The 21,654-nt window shown below is 63.1% G+C and overlaps 2 protein-coding genes and 1 long non-coding RNA gene across 9 annotated transcripts in view; 2 read left to right on the top strand and 1 right to left on the bottom strand.

Annotated features, from left to right (window-relative positions):
* Nucleotides 1-11: 11 nt before the first annotated feature.
* On the bottom strand, nt 12-5,048 carry GSDMD (gasdermin D). Of its 3 annotated transcripts, none has more exons than XM_081816658.1 (11): nt 4,305-5,048; nt 3,088-3,348; nt 2,732-2,924; nt 2,028-2,196; nt 1,787-1,889; nt 1,559-1,621; nt 1,243-1,308; nt 952-1,127; nt 726-867; nt 556-629; nt 12-400 (listed from the first exon to the last, which is right to left on the bottom strand). In XM_081816658.1, exons 2-11 carry the CDS (start codon nt 3,302-3,304, stop codon nt 155-157), a joined length of 1,449 nt encoding a protein of 482 aa, XP_081672784.1. In that variant the 5' UTR covers nt 3,305-3,348; nt 4,305-5,048; the 3' UTR covers nt 12-154. The 3 variants fall into 3 exon arrangements, with proteins under 3 accessions (XP_081672784.1, XP_030875082.2, XP_030875077.2); XM_031019222.2 differs by having other exon boundaries at nt 12-397; nt 3,088-3,309; nt 4,305-5,044; XM_031019217.2 differs by having other exon boundaries at nt 3,088-3,309; nt 4,305-5,038.
* Nucleotides 5,049-6,192: 1,144 nt separating this feature from the next.
* Nucleotides 6,193-10,290, top strand: LOC145721009 (uncharacterized). Its single transcript, XR_014144477.1, has 2 exons — nt 6,193-6,256; nt 8,835-10,290. It is a non-coding gene; the product is annotated as an uncharacterized LOC145721009 (long non-coding RNA).
* Nucleotides 10,291-11,329: 1,039 nt separating this feature from the next.
* Nucleotides 11,330-21,654, top strand: part of ZC3H3 (zinc finger CCCH-type containing 3) — a 91,330-nt gene continuing 81,005 nt past the window's right edge. For 4 of the 5 annotated variants that reach the window (XM_081816654.1, XM_081816652.1, XM_081816650.1 and 1 more), the window contains exons 1-3: nt 11,330-11,438; nt 12,965-14,282; nt 15,377-15,615. In XM_081816654.1, coding sequence (XP_081672780.1) covers nt 11,351-11,438; nt 12,965-14,282; nt 15,377-15,615 — 1,645 coding nt within the window. In that variant the 5' untranslated portion in view covers nt 11,330-11,350. The remainder of the gene's footprint in view (nt 11,439-12,964; nt 14,283-15,376; nt 15,616-21,654) is intronic. The other variant, XM_081816651.1, reaches the window with a different exon arrangement.

Here is a 21,654-nt window from a genome sequence, read left to right as displayed (position 1 = left end):
GGTGAGCCATCTTTCCTTTGTACATCACATTTATTGGCTTTCCCCAACTCCCAGGATGAACTGGCTGCAGGCCAGGTTGGGCTCTCGGCCTCCCAGGGTTGGCAGCGGGTGGGCTCCCCACCCCGCAGAGCTGCCCAGGCGAGCAGGCTCCACCCTAACAGCAGTCCTGGCTCAGGCCTAACAGCAGAGCCAGGCAGGCGTAGAGTGCACACGTGCGGCCCTGGGCCTGGGGCTCCCAGCACACCTGGGGAACGTCCACCTGCACCCCCAGGCCGCATTCCTCCAGCAGGACCCAGGCAGGTGCCTCTGGGTCCCAGCTGCTCCCCAGGAGCTCTTGTGGCAGGGACACATGCCTGCGCTCCTGCCAGGGGGTGCTCTGCTCCAAAACGCTCCCCACCTGCTAGAACGGGGAGGGAGGGTGCCAGTGAGCTACCCTTCCCCCGCCTCCCCCCAGCATCCAGCACCTGCCCACATCACTCCATCCTAGGAGCACCTGGGGCCCCACACCACAGGCCCAGCCCCTTCCCCTGCAAGCTGCAACCCGCGCTCTCTTACCAGTTTGAGCTGCCCGGACAGGCCTTCTGTCTCCAGCATCTCCACGAGCAGCTCATGCTGGCTCTCACTCAGCACTGGGGGGAGACTTCAGCTAAGAGGGGGTTCCAGAAGAACCCGCTGGACAAGCCCATATCCCTGCCCCTCCCTGCTTCAGCCCAGGAGCCTCTCACCAGCTAGCGCTTCCACCAGGTAGAGGATGGGGCCGGCCAGGTGCGTTTCCAGCTCTCCGGAGCTCTGCACCAGGCACTCGAGGAGGGCGTCCACTGGACCATCCAGGGGGGCCACCGACCCACAGCACAGGCCCTGTTCCAGCTGGGGACATGTGGAGGGGCCGGTGAGTCCGGGGGGGCCGGGTGCAGGCCCCTCCCGTCCGGCCCAGGCCCCTGGGCTGCTCACCGCGTCCTCCAGGGTTTGCAGGGCTGGCTCTTCCCGAAGCACCTGCACCAGGCCTGCCAGCAGCCGCTCGCACAGTTCCTTGGACAAGCCCTGCAGGACGTGGGCCTGGGCCCCCACCTCTGCCTGCAGGCCCCGGAAGTCTCCCGTGACCGCCGACCAGTCCTTCGCAAACCCGTCTGCGGGGAGAGGGCCGGGACTGACCCTGGAGAGCCCTGGTTGGGAAGGGCGGACTCCCAGGGGGCAGAAAGGGGCGCCCACCCAGGTTCCCAGGGTTGTCAAGAAGGTACTGACCCGACTGTATTTTGAAGCATCCGGAGAGCAGTGACTGGCTGCCTGCGCCTCTTGTAAGCTGGTGGCCTGGGCGGGGCAGGTGAGTCAGGGCGGGGAGCAGGCCCCGGGCCTCCCAGTGCATCGCCACCAGCCCAACACCAGCAGCCTGGGCAGGGGTGAGGCGGGGCCAGGCCGGCGCTGGTGTTGCCTCAGAGCCCCCCCCCCCGGCCTGCGCGTGCGCGTGTGCGTTTACTCTCGCCACCGGTCCCCAGGAGCCTCCGGCTGAGCCGGGCTGTGCAGGAGGCCCCAGTCCGGGTGGCGGGGGCACAGGCCTCACCTTTCTTGGGCAGCCCGAAGGTCCTCTGCTTCTTGTGCTTCTTGTCCCGGAAGAGGAGGATATCTGGCAGCCAGGTGGGAGCAGAGATGGGGGGCAGGTCGGCCAGTGACCCCAGCCTCTCCCTCACCCCCGGCCTACCGGGCTCCTCAGCCGCCCAGGAACGTGCAGCCGAGTGCCTGCCTCTGCCATGGGGCTTGGGCCCCAAGAGACACCCTAATTCCAACTCACCCCAGTCTGAGTCAATAAGCAGCTGGGCCACCTGGAAGGCAAGGATGCTGCCTGAGGGGATGGTGACTGTCTTCTTCCGGCTCCGGTGGCCCTGGCCTTGGCCCTGAGGGATGGACGTGGGCTCAGGACTGGGCTCTGGGTCGTGAGGTTGGGTAGGCTGGGTGCTGGCGGCGGGGGGCTGCCCGGGGCACCCCCGCCTGCCTTCCCGCCCCCTGCCTGATCCATGGCCCATGCCGCGCACCTGCAAAGATATGGCTCCAAGCAGTGCAAACTGGCCAGAGCCCTCCTGCTTACGGGTCTGGGTGACCTTCACCTCCTTCTGCGTCTGCAGCACCTCCGTCACCACGAACACGTCGTTCCCACAATTCCGCAGCTGCTGTAGGACCTTGTGCTCGGGCTGCCGCAGGCGCCTGTGGCAGGGGGTCGGCCTGGAAGCTGAGGGGGTGTGTCCTGCCCTCCCCAGCCCAGGGCCACGTTGCCGGGGGGCTGATGCGGCCCAGGCACAGGACTCCCATTATTCCCTCCCTGGTGGCTCCCAGTAGTGTTCGTGGGGCGGGGAGGAACAAGATCCAGGATGCTGAGTGGACACCTGCAGACCCCTGGAGATACCCACCCCTCGGCCGGCCGCTTGTCTAGCTGCTTCTCCCTCCATTCCCTGCCCCTCCCTGGATTCAAATTTCAAATCTCCACCCCGAACTAATGATCCTCCTCAGGCTGTCCCTGTGTCTGCTCTGCTCCACCCCAGCCCTCAGGAGGCAGTCCCCCATTACCTCTGCAGCCGCCTTCCCTCTGCCGGGCTCAGCATGCCCCTGGGGACTGCCCCCCCGCCCCGGCCACTGTGCTGACCCTTGGCCTGGCACAGACACCCTGTGACTCCTGACACTCCGGGGTTGCGACCCAGCAGCTGCTTGGGGTTGGCAGGGCCCCACCCCCCGGGGGGCTCACCGCTCTTGCTTCATGGCGTCCCAGATGTTGGGGTCCACTTGCAGTGTACGCACGTTCATCGAGATGCTGAAGTTATCAAACACCGCCGCCCCGCCTGCAAACCTCCCCTGTCCTGGGGCTTCCAGCTCCCCGCTGCCTTGCAGCTCCCCGTCCATGGAGTCGTAGACGTGGATGGGCACACTTTGTTTCACAGCTAGAGCCAGACCAGAGCTGAGGCCCCGTCCTCCTGCCCGCCACCCGTCCCACCTGGGCAGAGGGACCTTTAAAAAGGCCCTGTCCTTTGAAACCAGAAAGCCCAGAAGCCCAGAGCAGACAGCAGGCTGGCCAGTTGCCTCCCCTCCCAGCAGGCGGGGTACCTGGTTCTGGGGCATCAGGCTCCAGAATGTCCCTGATAGACAGGTTGATGCTCTTGTAGCGGGGTTTCCAGAACCACGATCTCGAGAGCTTCCTTCCCAACAAGTAGTAGGGCTGGAAGCTGGTGGAGCTCCGCAGGCTGTCCACGGGGATGAGCTCGCCGCTGTGGTCCAGCTCCCGGACCACACTCTTGATCACGCTCTCAAAGGCAGATGCCATTGCTCCTGAGGAGGATAGATGGGTCAGCCATGCTGCCCTCAGGGCTAAAGGAGAGGGGGATGGGGCAACAGTTGCTACTTGGATGCCTCCAATGACAGGGAGCTCTTTTCTCCACAGGCCGGTCCTGGGACGCTCTGACGGTCAGAAAACTCCTGCTCCTGATCATTAGCACAGAAAGAAACCCAGTGTCTACCCTGTCATGCATTGCAGCGTCTCTCCGTGGGGCTGGGACGGCATTCGCACCATCTGTACCATGGCCAGAGTGCCCACAGGGAGCCCGGGAAAGCGCTGGGACTCTCAGAGCTGGGGGGGGCAGCCCTCAGCCACCCCCAGAAACCTTTGTCACTTTGTCAGCCCAACAAGGCTTAGAGCCACTCCTGAAAAGCAGCTCCCGGGGGAGGGGAGGGCAACGCAGGGGCCTCAGGGGGACCCCAGCCCAATGCTCTAGCTGCTGCAGCAGCCGTCTCCCTGGCTGAGGTGTTCAGAGGGCAGAAGCAGCAGGAACCACCAAGCTTCTGGGGACTTGGCAAAGGGCCCCCAGCAAGGTCCAGCCACAGCATCCCCAGCTTCCAGGTACATCCTCTAGGGCTTTTTCTGTGCCCAGAGTTCCATGAGCCACCAGTCCAAGGCTGAGACTTCAGGGACCAGAGGCCAAAGCAGGCCTGACCCAGGACACAGGAGGCCTGGGCCCCGGGCCACAGGAGGCGGGCTTTCCCAGCCATTCTGGTCAGTAGGAAACCTCTGAGCCTCCGTGCTGGTCTGAATTCAGAGTGGGCCAAGGGGTGCCTGGAAGGCACCCCCCCGGAGTCAAGCCCAAACCCAGATGGGCTTCCCAGAGGCCTCAGGCTTCCCTAAATTGGTCTGGGATTGTGGGGAATCCTGGGAGGGTGCTGGGACCAGGTGATCCCCCAAAAGGGCCGGCATCACCCCCACTGAGCATGAGCTCCACCCCCCCCACCCCGGCAGCAGGGAATGGCATTGGGCGCGAGGTGCAGCTCACCGTGACTGTCACCCCAGGTTCCGGGCCCACGACGGCAATCAGGTCCACCCTGCAGACCCGAGTTGTACTGCTGCTCTGCTGGGGAGCTCTGAGTAAGTGCACAGGGCGGGCGCCCAGACCCAAAAGTGAAACTTCAGTCTAGTGACGCCCAGCCGGCCGGCACTCCCAGAAACGCCCCAGCCAGTGCACCCCGCGGGGCCCCTCTGCCCGCTCAGAGTGGGGCCCACCAGCGGCCCCAGCGCCCACAGCCTCCACCTCCAGCTGGTGGTACTTCCCGTGGTTTCCTGCTTTCAACTCAAGCCCATCAGACATTCCTCCAAAGGAAATGTGCAGAAGGTCAGCGAGCACCGCGAAGACGTTTACATCACGAACCAGCTGAGAGCTGAAAGCCCAACCCCGCTGAGAAGCTCCCCCACGCCCCACACCCCCTCTGCTGTCCCAGATCCCACCATGCAGGGGGGAGGACGGGGAGGGGGGGAGAGACTGGGGCCCCCACAGGTTCCACAGAGAACCACCCTCAGCCTCACCCCTCCTCTCCTAGCTGGGCTCAAAAGAAATGAAAACATAGGTTCACACCAAAACCTGCCCGGGAAGGCTCACACAGCATTATTTGAAAAAACCAAAATGTAGAAACAACCCAAACGTCCATCAGCTGAGTAAAGGGCACGTGACATCCTCGGGAAGACCTAGGAGAGAAGGGCCGTCAGCCCTGGGAAGGCAGGAAGGACTGACGCGCTGCGACCCGAATGGGCACGGGTGGGCCTCCAAAGCAGCAGATCCACAGACAGTAGACGAGCGGCGGCCGGGGCGGTGGGGGGGGCAGGGGTCATAGCTAATACGTACATGGTTTCTTCTGAGGGGACGAAATCCTCTACAGTCAATTGTGGTGCTGGTGTCTGACTCTGGATATGCCAAAGCCCGTGGAGTTTTGCACCTTAAGTGGGTGGATTGCGTGGTATGTGCGTTACGTCAGTAAAGCTGTCACTGAGAAAATCTGGGGTCGGGCTTCCACGCGCAGGCGGCCACCAGCCCCTCAGCGCCCCTGTTGTCCGGGTTGTGGAGACTCGCCCCCCGCGGGCTCCTTCTCCCACCGCGGCCCGCCTCGCGCTGACCCGGGATGCTCCCGAGCCCTCACCAGAGCCCCTCCGGCGGGCCTCGCACACCCCGAGGCTCCCCCACGCTCGGCCACTCAGTCCGCACACAAACCCGCAAGCCATCCCTGGGGGGTCATGAGGCCGCTGGGGCGGCTCCCGTCCCCAGGCCCCGAGCCCGGGGCGCAGGCCTGAGGGCTCTCCGGGGTGGCGGGTAGAGGTGCTGCTTGGCGCGGGGCCCCGTCTGCTGGTGTGAAGGGGTGCCCTCGGCAGCGGGGAGGCTCCGAGAGCCTGAGGAGCTCGGGCTGGGAGTGTGCGTGTGTGCGGTCTGTGTGCACACGCAGGTCTGTGTTCGCGTGTACATGCGTTCCTGCGTGTCTGTTGCGTGTGCGGATACGTGTGTCCGTACACGTTGGTGTGCGTCGTGTGCTGTCACGTGTTGGGGGCCGCAAGGCCTACTACGGCCTCTGCTGTCGATGCCGGAAGGCTGTCCTGCCTGGGGTCCTCTCCCCTGCAGGCAGCCTGCTTCTTTCCCTGCTCCTGCACGCGGCCGCCCCGGGCACTGGGTCTGAGGCAGGGGTGCCAGGCAGGAGCCATCCGTGGGCGGGAGGGGCAGCGCGCTGGCCACGTTGGCCACGGCAACCACGGACGGTGGCACACGGTGCCCCCCTGCCTTGAGGCTGTTACCTGGGGCTGCCACGCCTCAGGCTGGGTGGGGTGGGGCCAGGGCACGGCTGCTGTTCCCATTTTCAGTTCTTCAGCAATAACCAAAACAAGAGGGACTCCTGACTCCTGCCAGAGGACAGAGGTCAGCCTGACGGGGCAGGAGAGAGCCTGCTGGGGAGAAAAGGTGGAAAGAAGGTGGGAGGGGCTGGCCCTGCACCCCATCCCCTCCCTGGCTCCCATTCAAGAGGCGAAGGGTGGGCGCCAGGAACTCTGGGGCGCCATTCTGTCCTCCTCGAGCCCTAGGTTACACTGAGGTAGGTAAGGCCGCCCGGCCAAGGCCTGGGGGTCCACAGCTAGAGAGCACACACGTCTCTGAGGGCACGCTGTGACCCCAGACGGAGCCAGGGAAGGCACTTCCGTCTGTGCGCCTGGAGGGGTCAGCAAGGCCGGCTGCCCCAAGGTGGAGGAAGCTCTGGGCAACCAGGGACTCGGCCTCCACCCACCGGGTGTGCGGGGCTGGTGCAGGGCGTGGCAGTGGCAATCCAGCGCAGACCCTGCCCTGGGGGTGCCCAGCCCCTGGCAAAGGGCTTTCAGATCCCAGAGATAAGCCAGAGAGCTCTGGCGGGAGCGGCCCCATCGCGGAGGGGATGGGCGAGCGGCCGAGGCAGCTGAATTCCAGGCTCAGGGTGGCGCGCACCAGGGCAGGCGCCAGGGGCAGCAGGTTCCGCGGGTCCGCGATGGGGGCCCATGCAGCGCCCCCACCCCCACCCGCCCGTGAGTGGGAGCTGCCCAGGCCCGCTCCACCCAGCGCCGGCCCTTCCAGGGACATTCCCCGGCTTCCTGCGGTGCCGGGAAGTCGGCACCCATGCCCTCCGCAGGCTCCCGCGGGGGGCTGGGCTCCCCTTCCTCCCACCCGGTGCCTACATCTCTGTCCCGCCCTCGGGGCCACTGGGAGCCCTTGCTGGCGGCTGCTGCAGGGCCAGACGGTGCTAAGCGCAGACAGAAGCCCCAGAAGTCCCATCTTGTGGGGACTGAGTCCCCCGCGGGGCATCCCTCCCGCCAGTGCCACGGCCACCCGTCAATAGCCCGGACGCTGGGGCGCATCTGCCCAGCACTGCTCAGTCAACGGTGGGCAGATCTCCGGGGGGGGTGGGGGGGACGGGTCAGCCCCAGAGCAGGGCAGTGTCAGTTCAGGGGTGCCCCAGGAGTCAGGAGGGGCGTGGACGGCAGGAAGGCAGCGGGCCGCTGCTTCCTTTCAGAGTCCCCTGCCCTGGGACCTGCTGTGATCTCTCCGGTCCCCTGAGCTGTCTGCCTGCTGGGGCGGGGGCCACAGAAGCCCGTCCCACCCCAACGGGGCCTCTGCCCGAGGACGCGCACCCCTTGCTCTTGCTTCTGGTTTTCCGAGCCTCACTCTGCCCCAGCTGGGAGAAGCGCTCACTGCTGGAGCCCAGGCCTCGCTGGGGCAGGAGGGGAGTAGTTATCCGCTGGACACTCTAGTGCTGAGGTTCACTCAGTACTGGGCCTGTGGAGGGTGGTCTTCGTGAGATTCATCTATCCTGGTCCCTGAGAGCCTTGTGGAAATGCTGCGATTCTGGGAACAGGAGACCGAAACACTTTTCTCCTAGAAGGATCTGGCCCAGAGGGTCTGAGAGTCGTGCTCTCTGGCGTGGGTTAGGTGTGGGGTGGATGCTGGGGTGAAGCAGGGGTCCATAGGGCCCCTGAGAGCATTTGTCTTCCACAGTAACGCCCTGCTCCCTTCCCTCTGAAATGAAAGGTGAGGGGGCATTCATGGGGTAGTGGTCTCAGCCTGCCCACCACCTGTTCCCACCTGAGGACTCCCACCTGCTTGCATATCTAGAGGGAAGGAGTTGGCAGGAGGGTCCCCAAGGGCTCGGGTGGGGGAAGCAGATAACGCAGGACAGACTGGACATTTTGTGAATATTCCCTGACAAAAGCGCACTTGGCTACACCGCATTCCCTTCGGGGAGGTGCTGCGCTCCGGGGTAGCTTTATGCTGTGGGGCCGGGCGGAAGTGGCTGTGGTGGGACGAGCTCAGGAAGGAAGCAGCCTGCCTGGCTGCAGGGCAGAGAAAACACGCAAAGGGAAAGGGGAAGCTGGGTGTGGGAGAAGGTGGGGGCCGCCAGGGCTCGGGGAGAAGACAGCCCTGCGAGGAGAGAGAAGTTCTTCACAACGGACGCGGGCACCTGGGCAGCCCTCTGGGAAGGAGCACCTCGGGGTGGGGGAGAAAGGCTGCCGGCAGTGTGGGTGGTCAGCAAGAAGACAGCACGGCGGGGGGGGGGACGGCCACCCAGCGGCCGGCCCAGGATGTGCAGGACGGGGGAGGCCCAGACAAGGACCTACCTGTCCCTCAGATGGAAGTGACCCCGGAGACGGTTGTGTCACCTGAGTGTGCTGATGTCTTGACACCAGAGCAGGGCCTGGCATGCTGTAAAGAGCTATTAACAGGCTAAGTATTTTTGTCTGGTGTTCATACAGAATGTGTCATTTGAGGGGAATTCCTAAAAATGCAATTACTCAGAAAGTACTCAGGGTCTTGGCACACATTGCAAATTGCCCTTCAGAAAGGCTATGCCGATGTCCAGAGTAAGCAGTGTGAGTTTCTGCCCCCCTGACCCCCTGAGCCAACACTGAAGGCAGATTGGTTTCATTTTTGCCAGTCTGATGGGCGTCAACGAGTTCTGAATGTAACTGTTAAGATAGATTTTAGTAGGTTAACTGTGACAGCACTTACATTCTACTTACAGTTTCTCAGCCCTAGGAGACAAATCTCCACACCGTGCATCCTCTTGGCAAGTGGCCGGGCTCTCCTCTCCGCCACCCCTGGACCGGACAGCTTGTCCAGACACCCCTGGTCCAGACGCAGAAGAGAACAGGCTCAGTGCTAGACTCACGAATCTCGGTTTGTGCTGTGTAAGAAATTACCCCAAACCTTAGTGGTGTCAACAACATCTGCTCATTCACTCATAGATGCGTGAGCTGCTCTAAATTATGCCATTAGGCTGGACACAGCTGAAATGGATCATCTCTGCTCCACGGGGTATCGCCTGGGTTCACGGCTTTGGAGTTAGCTGGCAACAGATCCTCTCACGTGTCTGGCTGATGGCTGACCATCAAAAGGGTCAGTGGTATAACTGGACACGTGCTGTCCCTCCTCTATATCCAGCCAGCCCTGACTCGTTCACAAGGTGATGGTTGTAGGGTTCTCAAGAGAAGGAACACAAGTCAAGCCCAAAGGAGTGCGTTTCAAGATCCCTCGTGGGAAATTTCATCTCACTCACTGAGAACGCCCCTCCCATGCCCTCAGAGTTTTGCCAAGACCTAAGGATCTTACGCCAGTCCTGATACATAAGTCACCCTGAGCCTGTCCACAGGGCCTCCCTCCTAGGGTGCCTCTGGCTGCTTGTGGGGGAGGAAGAGGGAAGGGGAGAGATGGACACTCTAGTTAGGGTTCAGCCAGGACAGTGGCAGAGGGAGAGGAGGAGGGGAGGACAGAGGATGGCCAGGCCTGGGCGGTACTTGCAAAGGGACCAGAAAGGGCACAGGAAGTAAAGATGGTTCCAGATCGGTTGTGCCTCCCCTCAAAGACATCTGGGTTGGGAGGGATGCCCAGCTGGGGTTCCGCCCCATGCCAGCCGGCCAGGGCAGGCTGCTCTTCTCAGCCTGGCATGTCACCACTGCAGAAGAGCCCTTCAGAGTGTCCATCGCTGTCTGCGAAGTGGGGCAGCACTCAGCCCTGGAGGAGCTGAGGCACTAACCTGGAGGCGGGTCGTGGGCGGTTACCTCCAGCAGACAGCGCCTGTGAAGCCCTCGCATCATTGTTGGCATATGTTTTGCTTCTACATGTGGGATAAGCCACAATTATTTTTTATGGAAAACTTCATGAATTTGTGTGTCATCCTGGTGCAGGGGCCATGCCAGTCTCTGCCGCAGTGAGCGCTGATGGTATGTTATCATTGTTACTATTCACACTTTTATTATTTTTTGCCGTAACTCTTCATTTTAGAGGATGTAAGGAAGGAGGGTTAACATTTACTAGCAAACTTCCACTTCCTGCCCTCTGCATGTATGTGTCTCCGCGCCACATCATCTCCCTTCCGCCTGAAGAATTTCCCGTAACACTGGCTATTGTGCAGGTCTGTGGCAAACACGTTCTGTCCGTTTCATTTTATTGTGGCAAAAAAGATCACAACATAGACGTTGTCCTGTGACTATTTTCAAGTGTCCAATTCAGGGGCGTTAAGTACCTTCCCAATACTGCACGGTCATCATCCTGGCCGTCCACAACTTCCTCCGGGCTCCAAACAGAAACCCTGACTAAGCACTTGGTCTCCATTCCCCCTCCCACAGCCCTTGGTCACCGCAGGTCTGCTGGCTGGCTGTGTCAGTTGGCCTACTCTGGACGGTTCACATAAACGGAATCATGCGCTAGTTGCCCTTCTGTGACTGGCGTCCTTCGCATCACGTGGCTGAGGCTGGGCCATGGGGCAGCAGAGCCTCCCTCCGCAAGGCTAACTCGGCGCGCTGCAGGGCAGCCCACACGGATGGCGGGCGACTGCGAACGGGGCTTCCCGAACAGGGCCGTGCAAGCGGGGCGTGCGGCCCTGCCCTCACTCTCACTTCTCTAGGGCGCCCGCCCGGGGCAGGGGATCGCTGGGTCATGTGCTACTATTCCTAATTTTTTGGGGAACCTCCAGACTGCCTTCGCAGCAGCTGCACCATTTCGCACCCCCCAGCAGAGCACAAGTCTGTGTGCACCTGTTTGTTCCCGACCCAGGGGCTCCTCGTTCTCGGTCTTCCCCTGCGCTAGCCCACGGGGCAGCGTTAACAGCGCCACCAGGTCGCCCCCGCAGAGCCTCCAGAGTCTAACTCTCCGCGGCTCCCGGTCTCGTCCTACGGGGAACGACAGCCCGCGGCCCGGGGGCCAGCTGCGGCCGCCCCAGGGCCGGCCCACCCCGCTCGGTCGCCGCCCCGTCCCGGTGCGCTTGCGCCACTTGCCGGCGCTCCCCGCTGACGTAGTCCCGGCCCTCGCTCTGCGCGCGCGGGGCCCCGCCTTTCCGCAGCCGTTGCCAGGACGACGGCGCGTCCCTCGCGGCCCAGCCAACGCCCGGGCCTGGCTGCAGTGCGCAGTCTCGGCGCTCCCGCGGGCCCCGCCCCGCCCCGCCCCCGGCCCGGCCCGGCCCGGCCCGGCCCAGCCCGGCCCGACTCCGCCCCGACTCCGCCCGGCCCCCGCGCCCCGCCCCGCCCGAGGGGGAAGACAGTCGCGCGGCGATGACGTCGCGGGGGCCTGGCCGGGCGTCGCGGACTCGGGAGATGGAGGAAAAGGAGCAATTACGGCGACAGATCCGTCTCCTGCAGGGTGGGTCGGGCCGGGCCCCGGGCGCGCGTCCCTCTCTCTACCCTGACCTCACGGCGGGCCCCTGCCCGCCTCCCCGAAGGGGGTCGCTCTCCGCCTGCGGTCTCGACGGCCAGGTCGGGTCGGGTGGGGAGGGGGTTGGGCGGCCCTGGAGGGGCATCCGGGCCGGTCGGGGTCAGCCCCTTGCCCGGGTTTCGCCAGACGGGTAGTGCGGCTCCTTCAGGCGCTGCGGCGGGTGGCGGCGGGGCCGTCGCTTAGTAACCGCCGGGAGGCGCCCCCCGCCCCGCCATGGGCGGGCACTCCCTCGGCGCCCTCTCGCTCCCGGTGCCAGACAGCGGGGCGGAGGGCTAGTCCGTGGCGCGGCGTGGCAGAACCCCTGGAGCCTCGTTTGGCTGCTGCCCGCCCTACACCCACATTCCCCCTGGTATTCCAGGCCCCGACTCCCCAGGCCTAGTTTCCCAACTTTTCCATTTTTAGACCCTACTTGAGGTCTCTGTACTTAAAAATTTTCCCGTTTGAAGTTATTCCCTTAAAGAGAAGACTTGAGGAATTGGAAAGCGTGTGTGGGGGAGAGTCCAGGCCGGCGGGCCAGCCTGTGAGGAGGCTTGTTGGGCTCGTGCGTGCGCTGGGGTGTCAGCGGGTCAGGACATGGCTTTCTTTGGGCCTGGGGACAGGACTCTGAGGGGGGAGCGTGTAAGTGAGGGGCCAGCACTGGTTTGCTGGCTGAGTGCTCACGCCCTGGGTTGTTCCGCTGAGGCCCCTACCCCTCCTGCACCGGGAGGACCATGCAGGGGCTTCCTTGGAAGACCCGCGCTGTCGGGGCTCCAGTCAGGCCTCTTCTCCCCTTAGAGGAGGACAGTGTGACGTTCTTGTCAGCCGTGGATGCTCACAGGTGTCCGTTGGCTTATGCTCATTGTCCCGTGTGCCAGGCGGGGAGATTACTAAGGTGCACCCCTGGCCCGGTTCCACCGGTGGGCAAGCCAGAGGGCCTCTGCGGCTGAGTGGCTCCCTCGCCGAGGCGTTACGGCCTGGGTGGTGGCATTCATGTGCCCAGTGCCAGTGGGGCTGGGCTTACTGCTCTCCCGCATAGCTGAGCAATGGGGGCTCGGCCAGTGAGGACAGGTGGAGGCAGGTGCCGACAAGCCGCCCCCTGTCCTGTTGGTGAGCCTCAGAGTCCTTGCTGGTATCTTCATGTTGAGTGACGTGTGCCCTCAAAGGAGTGTGGAAGCAGTATAATAATATTCCTGGTAAATTAGAGATACCTTGCCACGGGTGCATTTTTGGGATGAACAACCAGAAGTAGGACTGAACTATAACTGGTGGGAAAAGGCTCATGGAGGAGATGGGCCGAGGGAACGTCCGTGGCTCTCAGGCTCTAGGGGCTGCCTGTCCTGTGCTGCGGCCTGGCAGGGGCTCAGGAGTGAGGTGGGGTCTGTGGGGCATCTTGTCAGCTGATGCACTTGCAGGGGACTGTTGCTGATTTCACGCTCACCCTCTGGCTAACTGAGCCTGTGATTCTGCCTTCTCAGGTCTGATCGATGACTACAAAAACCTCCATGGCAATGGCTCTGCCCCCCGCACCTCAGCTGCTTCCCGGTGGCAGCCACCTGCTTACAACAGCAGCAGGGCCTTCAGTGCCTGCTACCCTCGCCCAAGCCGGAGGGGCTTCTCCCTGAACCACGGGCCTGCGTGGCGCAAGAAATACTCCCTTGTGAATCGGCCCCCGGGACCCTCAGACCCAGCCGGTGACTGTGCTGTGCAGCTGCCCCTCAGGGCTGGGGGCAGCCAGGGTCCTGACCCCCAGCAGCATGTCCTGGAGAGGCAGGTGCAGCTTAGTTCAGATCAGAACATGGTCATCAAAATCAAACCACCATCAAAACCGGGTTCGGCTAGTGCTGCAGGGGTCCCTCGGGGCTCCTTGGAAGAATTTGAGGACCCCCCCGGGAGCGACCACAGGCCTCAGGAGGGTGAGGGCGAGCCCCCGGGGGGACAGCGGCAACCCCCAAAGCCAGGAAGAGTCAAGGGGAGCTGTGGTGCAGAGGACTCCCTTCTGGTCTGCCAGAAGGAGCCTGGCAAGCCTCGGGTAGTGAAGTCCGTGAGCAGCATGAGTGACAGCCCCTCAGAGCCCCGGCGGACTGTCAGTGAGAGTGCAGTTGCTGTCAAGGCACGCTTCGCAGCGTCCACCCTGCCCCAGCGCAGTGGCGTGGCTGTGGGCCGGAAGGTGGGCTCACACTCTGTGGCCAGCTGTGTCGCACATCTCCTCGGAGATGGGAGAGTGAATGCTGGCCACACAGATCAGCCAGCTTCCGCTGGTGTGGTGGCCGGCCCAGCTAGACCAGCTTCTGGACCCAGGCAGGCCCGAGAGTCCTCACTGCTTGTGTCCTGTCGGACCAACAGGTTCCGGAAAAACAACTACAAGTGGGTGGCCGCTTCAGCGAAGAGCCCCCGGGCCACTCGGAGGGCCCTCAGTCCCCGAGCAGCCTCAGAGAATGTGGGCAAGGCCCCCTTTGGCACAGCAGAACAAGTGGAGAAGCCACAGCTCAGAGCTGATCCGGATGCCAAGCCCAGGAGGTCGGCTGCGTCCTCCACGGCTGGGGCCTCCCCCAGCAAGTACAAGTGGAAAGCATCCAGCCCCTCGGCCTCCTCATTCTCCTCCTTCCGTTGGCAGTCAGAAGCTGGTAGCAAGGACCACGCCTCCCAGCTCTCTCCCGTCCCATCTCGGTCCCCCTCAGGGGACAGACCAGCAGTGGGACCCAGCAGTTTGAAGCCCCTCTTCAGCGAGACCCCACTCTCGGCTTACAAAGTGAAGAGCCGCACCAAGATCATCCGGAGGCGGGGAAGTGCTAGGTAGGTGCCCCTGCCACCACCCCAGGGTTCTGTCTGGGCAGGCCCAGGCCTCTAAGCTCCCTGCTTGGTACACAGAGCCCGTGGGAGGGCCCACCTGCAGGAGTGTGGGAGGAGAAGCAGCAGCATCTGCTGCTGGGTCAGGCCTGGGTGGTGGCATTCATGTGCCCAGTGCCAGTGGGGCTGGGCTTACTGCTCTCCCGTATAGCTGAGCAATGGGGGCTCGGCCAGTGAGGACAGGGGGAGGCAGGTGCCGACCAGCCGCCCCTCTGTCCTGTTGGTGAGAGACCAGAGGCTGCTGGGGCAGCTTTGGTTCGGGGTCTGCGGGGTTTGTGGATGATTGCTTTATTCCCGGGCCAGACATTGGGTGAGCAAACCGAGGGGGCACCAGGGAGGAAGTCTGCCCCCTTGGCGGCCAAGTGACCAGGCGAGTCACTGTCTCACTGAGTAGATGTCACTTCCCTGGCCCTCCACCCTCAAGGACTGTGAGGAGGCTAAAAAATGGCACTGAGGCTCGGGGCTTGGTCTGGGGTCAGGGGCTTAGTCACGGCAGCTGTTAACTGCAAGGGCAGAGAGCTGTTCTCACGCTGAGTCCCGCTCTGGAGGTCCTTCCTGCTGCCTGACCTTGGTCTTTGGCCACGTTATGTGTGCTCTGCTGCCTTTTCTGTACAGTGGCCCTTCTCTGTGTCAGCTGTTGTGGAAAGGGGAGCCGTGAGAAGTAGTCCCTCCTGCCGAGATGGCTGGGGAGGTGGGGGGCAGCCCCTTCTCTGCTGTGGCTCCTTAGGGCCTCCCCCAGCCCCACGGGAGAGTTCTTCTGGCCTGGGGAGCCGGAGGAGACCTGGTGCAGATGCACCAGGTGGGGGGTCAAGGGGTGGGGCCACCCTCCCTCTGAGCCGGCTCCAGGCTCTGCAGGGGAGGGGAGGGTGGCAGCTCTCAGACAGCCGCTGCTGATTAGGTGCGAAGGCTGGGACCCGCTGGAGCTGGCTGCCTCCTGGGGTGGATTCCATGGTGCCGGGGTCTGGGTGGGCGAGGGTGGAAGGGGACAGCCGCCCCACTGGGGGAGCCCATTGGGAGCTGCCTGCTTTTTGTCTCTGCAGCCTTCCTGGGGACAAGAAGAGCAGCCCCCCACCTGCTGCCACTCCTAAGAGCCAGTTCAGCCTGCGGCGGAGGCAGGCCCTCCGGGGAAAGAGCAGCCCCATTCCGAAGAAGACGCCCAACAAGGGCCTGATGCAGGTCACCAGGCACCGACTGTGCTGCCTGCCTCCAGGCCGGGCCCACCTCCCCACCAAGGAAGGTATGGCCAGGAGGAGGGGTTCTGGAAAGCTCGCTGAGCCAGGTCTGTGAGCCTCACCTCTCCCTCCGTCTGCACTGGCGCTGCTCGCCTATCAGGAACCACCTTCAGCATCCACCTTGCTCTGTCAGCGCTCCAGCCCGAGAACGCTCCGCCCGGTGGGCAGGGGGTGGCTTGGGCTGGAGAGCAGAGGAGAAGGGCTGGGCCACTGTACCCCGCACCTGGGTGGGGGAGATGCCGCTGGGCAGGTGTGTGGTGGCCTTTTTAGTGCATCTCTGCTGTAGACCTAGTCACATCCGTCGTGGCGGAAGGAGCCAGCAAGTGGATGAGAGGGTGGGAGCCACGCAGGCCTGCAGGGAGAGGAGGGGTGGTTTATGCTGCCCGGGGCTCCCCTGCCCTAGGCGTCTGCCGCCTGTCCTGGGCCGACAGGCCGGTAAGGCCGCAGGCCTGTCCTCCTCCCCCTGTCGGTTGCTGCCTCTGCCTCCGGAACCCTGAGCTGGCCTGGGAGGAGTCCGCGTTGCGCGCTTCCTGCGTCGCGAGTGTTTAGCGGGGGGTGAAGGGTAGGGGGCGTCACGCGCCGTGGTCCCCCGCCCGGTGCGGTGATGGCAGCAGGCTGAGGGAACTGGCGCACGCCGGTGGTCGGGTGGGGGGGCCTCTGGCCGTCGGGGGCAGGGAAGGGGGAGGAGGTCACCTGTGACGCTGTGTCCTGGCGGGCCCGGGCTCCTCCGGGCGGACCGGGTCCCGTGGTAGCCCTGTTTTCTCCCCGTTGAGCATCTGGTGGGTGCGTGGCAATGGCTGTCCAGGCTGATGCACGTGGAGTCTGGAGGTGACGGGGTTTGGGCCCTGGGCAGTCGGACTTGGGACTTGTGCCCTAGTGGCTATTTCGTGCCGGGCGTTTGGGGAGCCCACAGAGGGGCCAGCAGGGCTTTGCCCGGGAGGCGGCGGTGCCTGGCAGAGCCGAGCGCCTGCATGGGAGCTGGTGGCGGGAGAGCGGGGCGTAGGGGCCACGAGAAGGTGTGAGAAGTGAGGCTGGAGGGTGCTGGCCACCCACCTGCCCTCTGGCTCCACGGTGGACCTGGACGCAGGTGGACAGAGCAAAGGGAGCCCCACGGTGTCCCCTGGTGGCCACAGCGAGGGGGCTGGATTGAGGCTTGGGCTACGGCTGCAGGACTGACTGGGAGCGGACAGAAGGCTGTGGATGGACCGATGGCCAGGCTGTCCCAGGCCTGACGGGGGAGGACAGGGAGGACGGATTGCGAACGCCCCTCGCTTTGGGAGGCTGGCAGGGGGTGGCTGAGTCCCCAGGGAGGTTGGGGCAGCCCGGAGGGAGGTCAGGAAGTGGTGCCCGGGGGCCTCCGGGCCTTCGCGGGGATTCATGGCTCCGCTCAGCTCCTGTGTCACATGTTGTCTCGGTCGGCAGAGAGGTCTGGCTGAGTGGAGGAGAAGGTGCTGACGGAGGTCTGTCCCCGCAGAAGAGCCGTCACACGGGGACGGCCACTTGTGGGCAGTGACGGCGCTCAGGCTTGGCTGCGGCGGGGGGTGTGTCCACGGGCCCCTTTGCATCCTGCTCCAGGTGCTGGGGCTGCAGAAGGCACGAGGCTCTCCTGAGACCTGCAGCCTAGCCCACAGGGCACTGAGCCATTTCCATCGTGATTTGCCACAGGGAGAGTGGCTCGGGGCAAAGGGAGACGGGGTGGCCGGGCCAGGGGCCTCAAGATGGCGGTATTTCAGTGACTTGAGTTACAGGGTTGTGGTGTGAGGTGGCTTGGGGAAGGAGTGTCCCAGTCCGAGGCTGCTTGCCCTGGGACCAGAGCGCTCTGGAGTGCCGGATTCCTGGGCCGCCGCTGGGCGTCAGGCCTCCTCGCTGGGCCGTGCTGGGCATCAGGCCTCCTCGCTGGGCTGTGCTGGGCGTCAGGCCTCCTCGCTGGGCCGCCGCTGGGCCGCTGCTGGGTGTCAGGCCTCCTCGCTGGGCCTGGAAGCAAGTGCTCGTGGAGCAAGTGCCGAGCTAGGCATTGCGCGGGACAGGGTTACAGCAGATGGGGCCCTGCCAGGGGCTCCTTGTCCTAATGCTGGGGTGGCACTGAGGGGTTGGTGGGGCGTCCCAGGTGGGCACACTTTGACCTCTTCGGTCCATGCTCTTGGTGTTGCCGCCCTCCAGGAGTTGAGCAGAGCTGGCCTTGACTGTGGCCTGGCCGGGCCTGTCCTGTCCCTGCTCCCAGGGAACCTGGTTTGGGGGCAGACAGGCCTGAGCCAGACCATGGCCGTCCCCTTTAGCAGGCACCCCGAAGGAAAGAGCGCCACTGGGTTGAGGAGCTCCTCCTGTCTTGTGTGCTGAGGGCCTGCAGCTGAGGAATCCTCTCCAGATGGGGCAAGAGGTGGACAACACCCGGGACCCTGCACACACAGCTGAGCTTTTGCAGCTGCTCTCAGCAGGAGGTCCCTGGCGCGGCCGGGGCTGGAGTGGGGGCTGCTCAAGGCCCGGCTTCCTACAGGGGCTGCTGGCTGGCTGAGGGGCCACTGCGGGGAGCAGGGCCCTGGCCACACGGGGGCTGGCCTCCTCCCATAGTGACGCAGGCCAGGCGTTCTAGGACACTCACTGGCCGCCAGCGGACAGCAGCCTGGAGGGTTGAGGGGCCAGCGGAGACGCTGGGTCTGCAGATTAAAGGGGGCCTGGAAGGTGGTGTGCATCCGCCCTGGAGCTGTGCCTGCAGGCTCGGCCCGCTTGCTTGTGTGCTGGGCTGGCTGGTTCTCTCGTTAGGCCTGGAGCAGTGCCAGGCACAGGCTGGGGTGTGGAGGCTGCCTCCTGCTGGTAGCGTGGGCGCAGTGCGGGCGCCAGTGCGGAGGGGCTGACACGGCCCCTGCCTTCATACTTCCCTACTAGGAGGTGAGCGGGTCAGTTTGTGGTTATAAACGGTTGTGGTAACTTGGCACAGACTGCCCTGGGAGGACTGTGAAAGGTGGGGGAGAGTCCTGCTGGGGGAAGGGCTTACAGAAGGCTACCACTCACTCATCCACTTACCCATCCCCTCCACCCATCCATCCTCCATCCATCCATCCATCCGTCCATCCGTCCATCCGTCCGTTTACCCTCCATGCACCATTCATCATACATCTGTCCACCTGTTTATCCACGTATCCATTCCCCCATCTGTTCTGCCCTTGTCTGTCCTCCGCCCATCCCCCGTCCGTCCCCCATTCATTTGTTCTCTGTCCACCATTTGTCCCCCATCCGCCCCCCCCATCCGTCCAGCAAGCAGGCATGGCGTAGCTCTGGTGCAGGGAAGTGTGCTGGTCCCGTGGGTACTGTGCAGGCCGGAGCCACATTGCAGTCGTCAAGACAGCTACCTGGGTACTTGTAAATAAGCTGAAAAGATACTCTCGGGTGGTAAACATGCTCAGAGGAAAAGGAAGTGGGGTCACAGAGAGCTGCGGGGAGGGCGGGCAGCTGTAGTCAGGCAGCTGGCGTCTCTGAGGAGGTGACCTCCAAACTGAGGCCTGCATGAGGACAAGGAGGTGTGAACGGTGCGCCTCTCTGCGGGTGACGGGCACAGGTGGGATGAGCTCTCCCATGTTGCAGGAGCAGAGAGAGGTCCTGTGTGGCGGGCGTGGGGGGGGGGTACTGAAGCCAGAGGGAAGGCAGGACCCACATGATGGGAGGGTCCCGTAGGCCACAGTAAGGGGAAGGGGGTGGTTCTGGATACAGGAGAGGAGGCACCTGGGAGCTGCATGAATGTGCTCAGGGATGTGGCTGTGTCAGGGGCCCAGGAGTGTCCAGCAGGCCTCGAGGGGGCAGTGAGCCAGGAGGAGCCTTCGGAAAGGTCTTGAATGCCGGGCCAAGGAGTGGGGTCCTCATTCTTAGAAATGGGCAAGGAGCTCGTGGAAGAGGCTTGTGCACAGGCCTGAAACACTGGGCAGGCGGCTCCTGAGACTGGCAGAGGCGGCTTTGGTGGGGACAGGAGTGAGGACAAGCATTTCCCTGGGCTGAGGACTACTAAGGAGTCAGTGGGTGGCTCCCCCATGCACCTCCTTCTGCAAGGTCCACAGGCTTCCTTCTCCCTCCTTCTCCCTCCTTTCCCTGCTCCACCTTCCTGTCCCCAGGCTCCGGGCTAGAGCCTCCCGGGCAGGCCCCAGCCAGCTGTCGGCTGCCTCCCACACAAGTTTTCATTTGATGCTGTGGACATTTGGGGTGCAGACCCTGGGCTCCGGGGCTCCAGGCCGGCTGGCAGTGCCTCCCTACAGGGGAACAGGCTGCTTCGAAGCTTCTCTTCCCCGTTTCCCCCGACAGATCATTGGCCCAGGTCCAGACTTTCGTGGAAGCTGTGTAGGGGAGGGGCCTGACCCCCGGTGGGCTCCTGCCCGGTGGAGGGAGGCAGGGCGAGGGGCAGGTCCCTTCCCCAGCCCCGCCGGGCCGCCAGTGGCCAGCAGAGGGCGCACTCGCCCCTCTTATCCCTCAGTCCACCTCTTTCTGGTAATTGATTGCCTAATTTCCTCTTTATGTGAAAGAAAGCAGATATCAAGTAATTTGCGGCAATAACCTGCTAATGCTAGGCCAGTATCGAAACTCCCCTGTTCATTTCAAGTGGCAGATAAAACACTAATACATAATTATCCTTGCAAATTGGATTGTTTTAAATAACCAGAAGGCTGTGGCCAGGAGAGAGCGGCCCCATCTCCCTGGAGTTCCTGTTCCTGTGTAATTGCCGCGCTCAATCAATTTCCCTGGCATTAGAAATTCCATCACAATCAACATTAAGCTTTATTCATTGTGATGGCTAAGAGTCGGGCCATTTCTCCTCTTTTTCTTAACTGGCAAAATTAATCAGGGAAAAGATTTTAAACATTTACCCGCGCGAAAGAGGTCAGCTCTGCCGCTATATTGCTCAGCAGATAAGGGGGCTAATAAAAAGAAAATTGAATTACTAATGATCACCAGGAACAGAGTATATAAAACCTGGCAATCGCCGGTTCAGGAAAAGGGAGAATCAATTTTCTTGGGACAAGGTGGGCTCATTTTTTATTTTGGTGCATGTTATCAGCAATTTAATTTGAGAGCGCATAAACAGGAGGAAACAGTTAGGGAATAATGAGCCCGGAGGTGTAAAGTGCCGCAGGATATATGCTGTACACAATTTATTTGGCACAACAGATAATCGCTTTAATTGAATTCAGAACTGCATTGTTCAGCAGCAGCGGGGCCGTGGTGCCTTGCGCCTGGGGACTGCGCATTATGAAGATCTGGCCTGACCCCTCCTCCTGCTTTCCCTCCTCGGCCTCTCCTCCCCAGCTCCCCAGCCCTCAGACCCTCCTGCCCGGTTCACCTAGAGTCCTACTTTGGCTGGGGGGTGGGGCAGGCGGCCCCTTGGGGACGCCATGTGATCCCCCCACCCCTGTGCTCCCCGCCTCTGCCTCTAGCCTTCCTCCCTTCATTTTTCTCCCGGTGGTGAGTCTTTTGGCAGCTGGGGGGAGTCAAGAGATGATACCCGAGAAAGGGCCCCAGGGGAGCTTCGTTTGCTGAGGACTGGTGGGGTCTACCACATTTTGGCTGCACAGAGACCCTGCTTGATCTGTCTCGGGGCAGACAGACACTGGAGAGAGCAGAGAGAAAAAGCCTTTTATAGACCTCAAAAATGGTTTCCCATTTACCAGCCATGTCATTGTGGCGATTAGTGATCCCAGCTTGTGGTGTTTACGGCGCACACGGCTCCCGTTGGCTCCACTGCAGGGCCTGGCTGTCCCGGGCCCGCTCGGCTTGTCTCCATCCACACTGGGCCCAGTGCCAGGACTCGGGCCACCCTGAGGCTTCTTGGATGCAGAGTGAGTACTTCCCGGTGCATGGGCACCCATACCCTAGGCTAGGGGGCTTCAGAGCGGCCACAGGTCATGGGATTCCTACCCGCCACTTGGAAGTGGTGGCCTTGGTGTGCTGAGAAGCCGTGGTTGGGTGGGCAGGTGTCACCTCCCAGAAGTCGCTTGGGTAGGAGGGCCCTCTTGGCTCACCTGCCTGGGACGGTGGTAGCCTGCCCTCCTCCCCCTCCCCTGCCTCATCTTGAGCCTGGGGCCTGGCCCAGGTGCCCGAGATGGCAC

This window comes from Leptonychotes weddellii, chromosome 4 (genome assembly GCF_054177405.1).
Source record: "Leptonychotes weddellii isolate Sample4059 chromosome 4, ASM5417740v2, whole genome shotgun sequence".
Taxonomy (NCBI): Eukaryota; Metazoa; Chordata; class Mammalia; order Carnivora; family Phocidae; genus Leptonychotes; species Leptonychotes weddellii.
The sequence above is the reverse complement of the archived record's forward strand: the minus strand, read 5'-3'. Positions and strand labels throughout refer to the sequence as shown.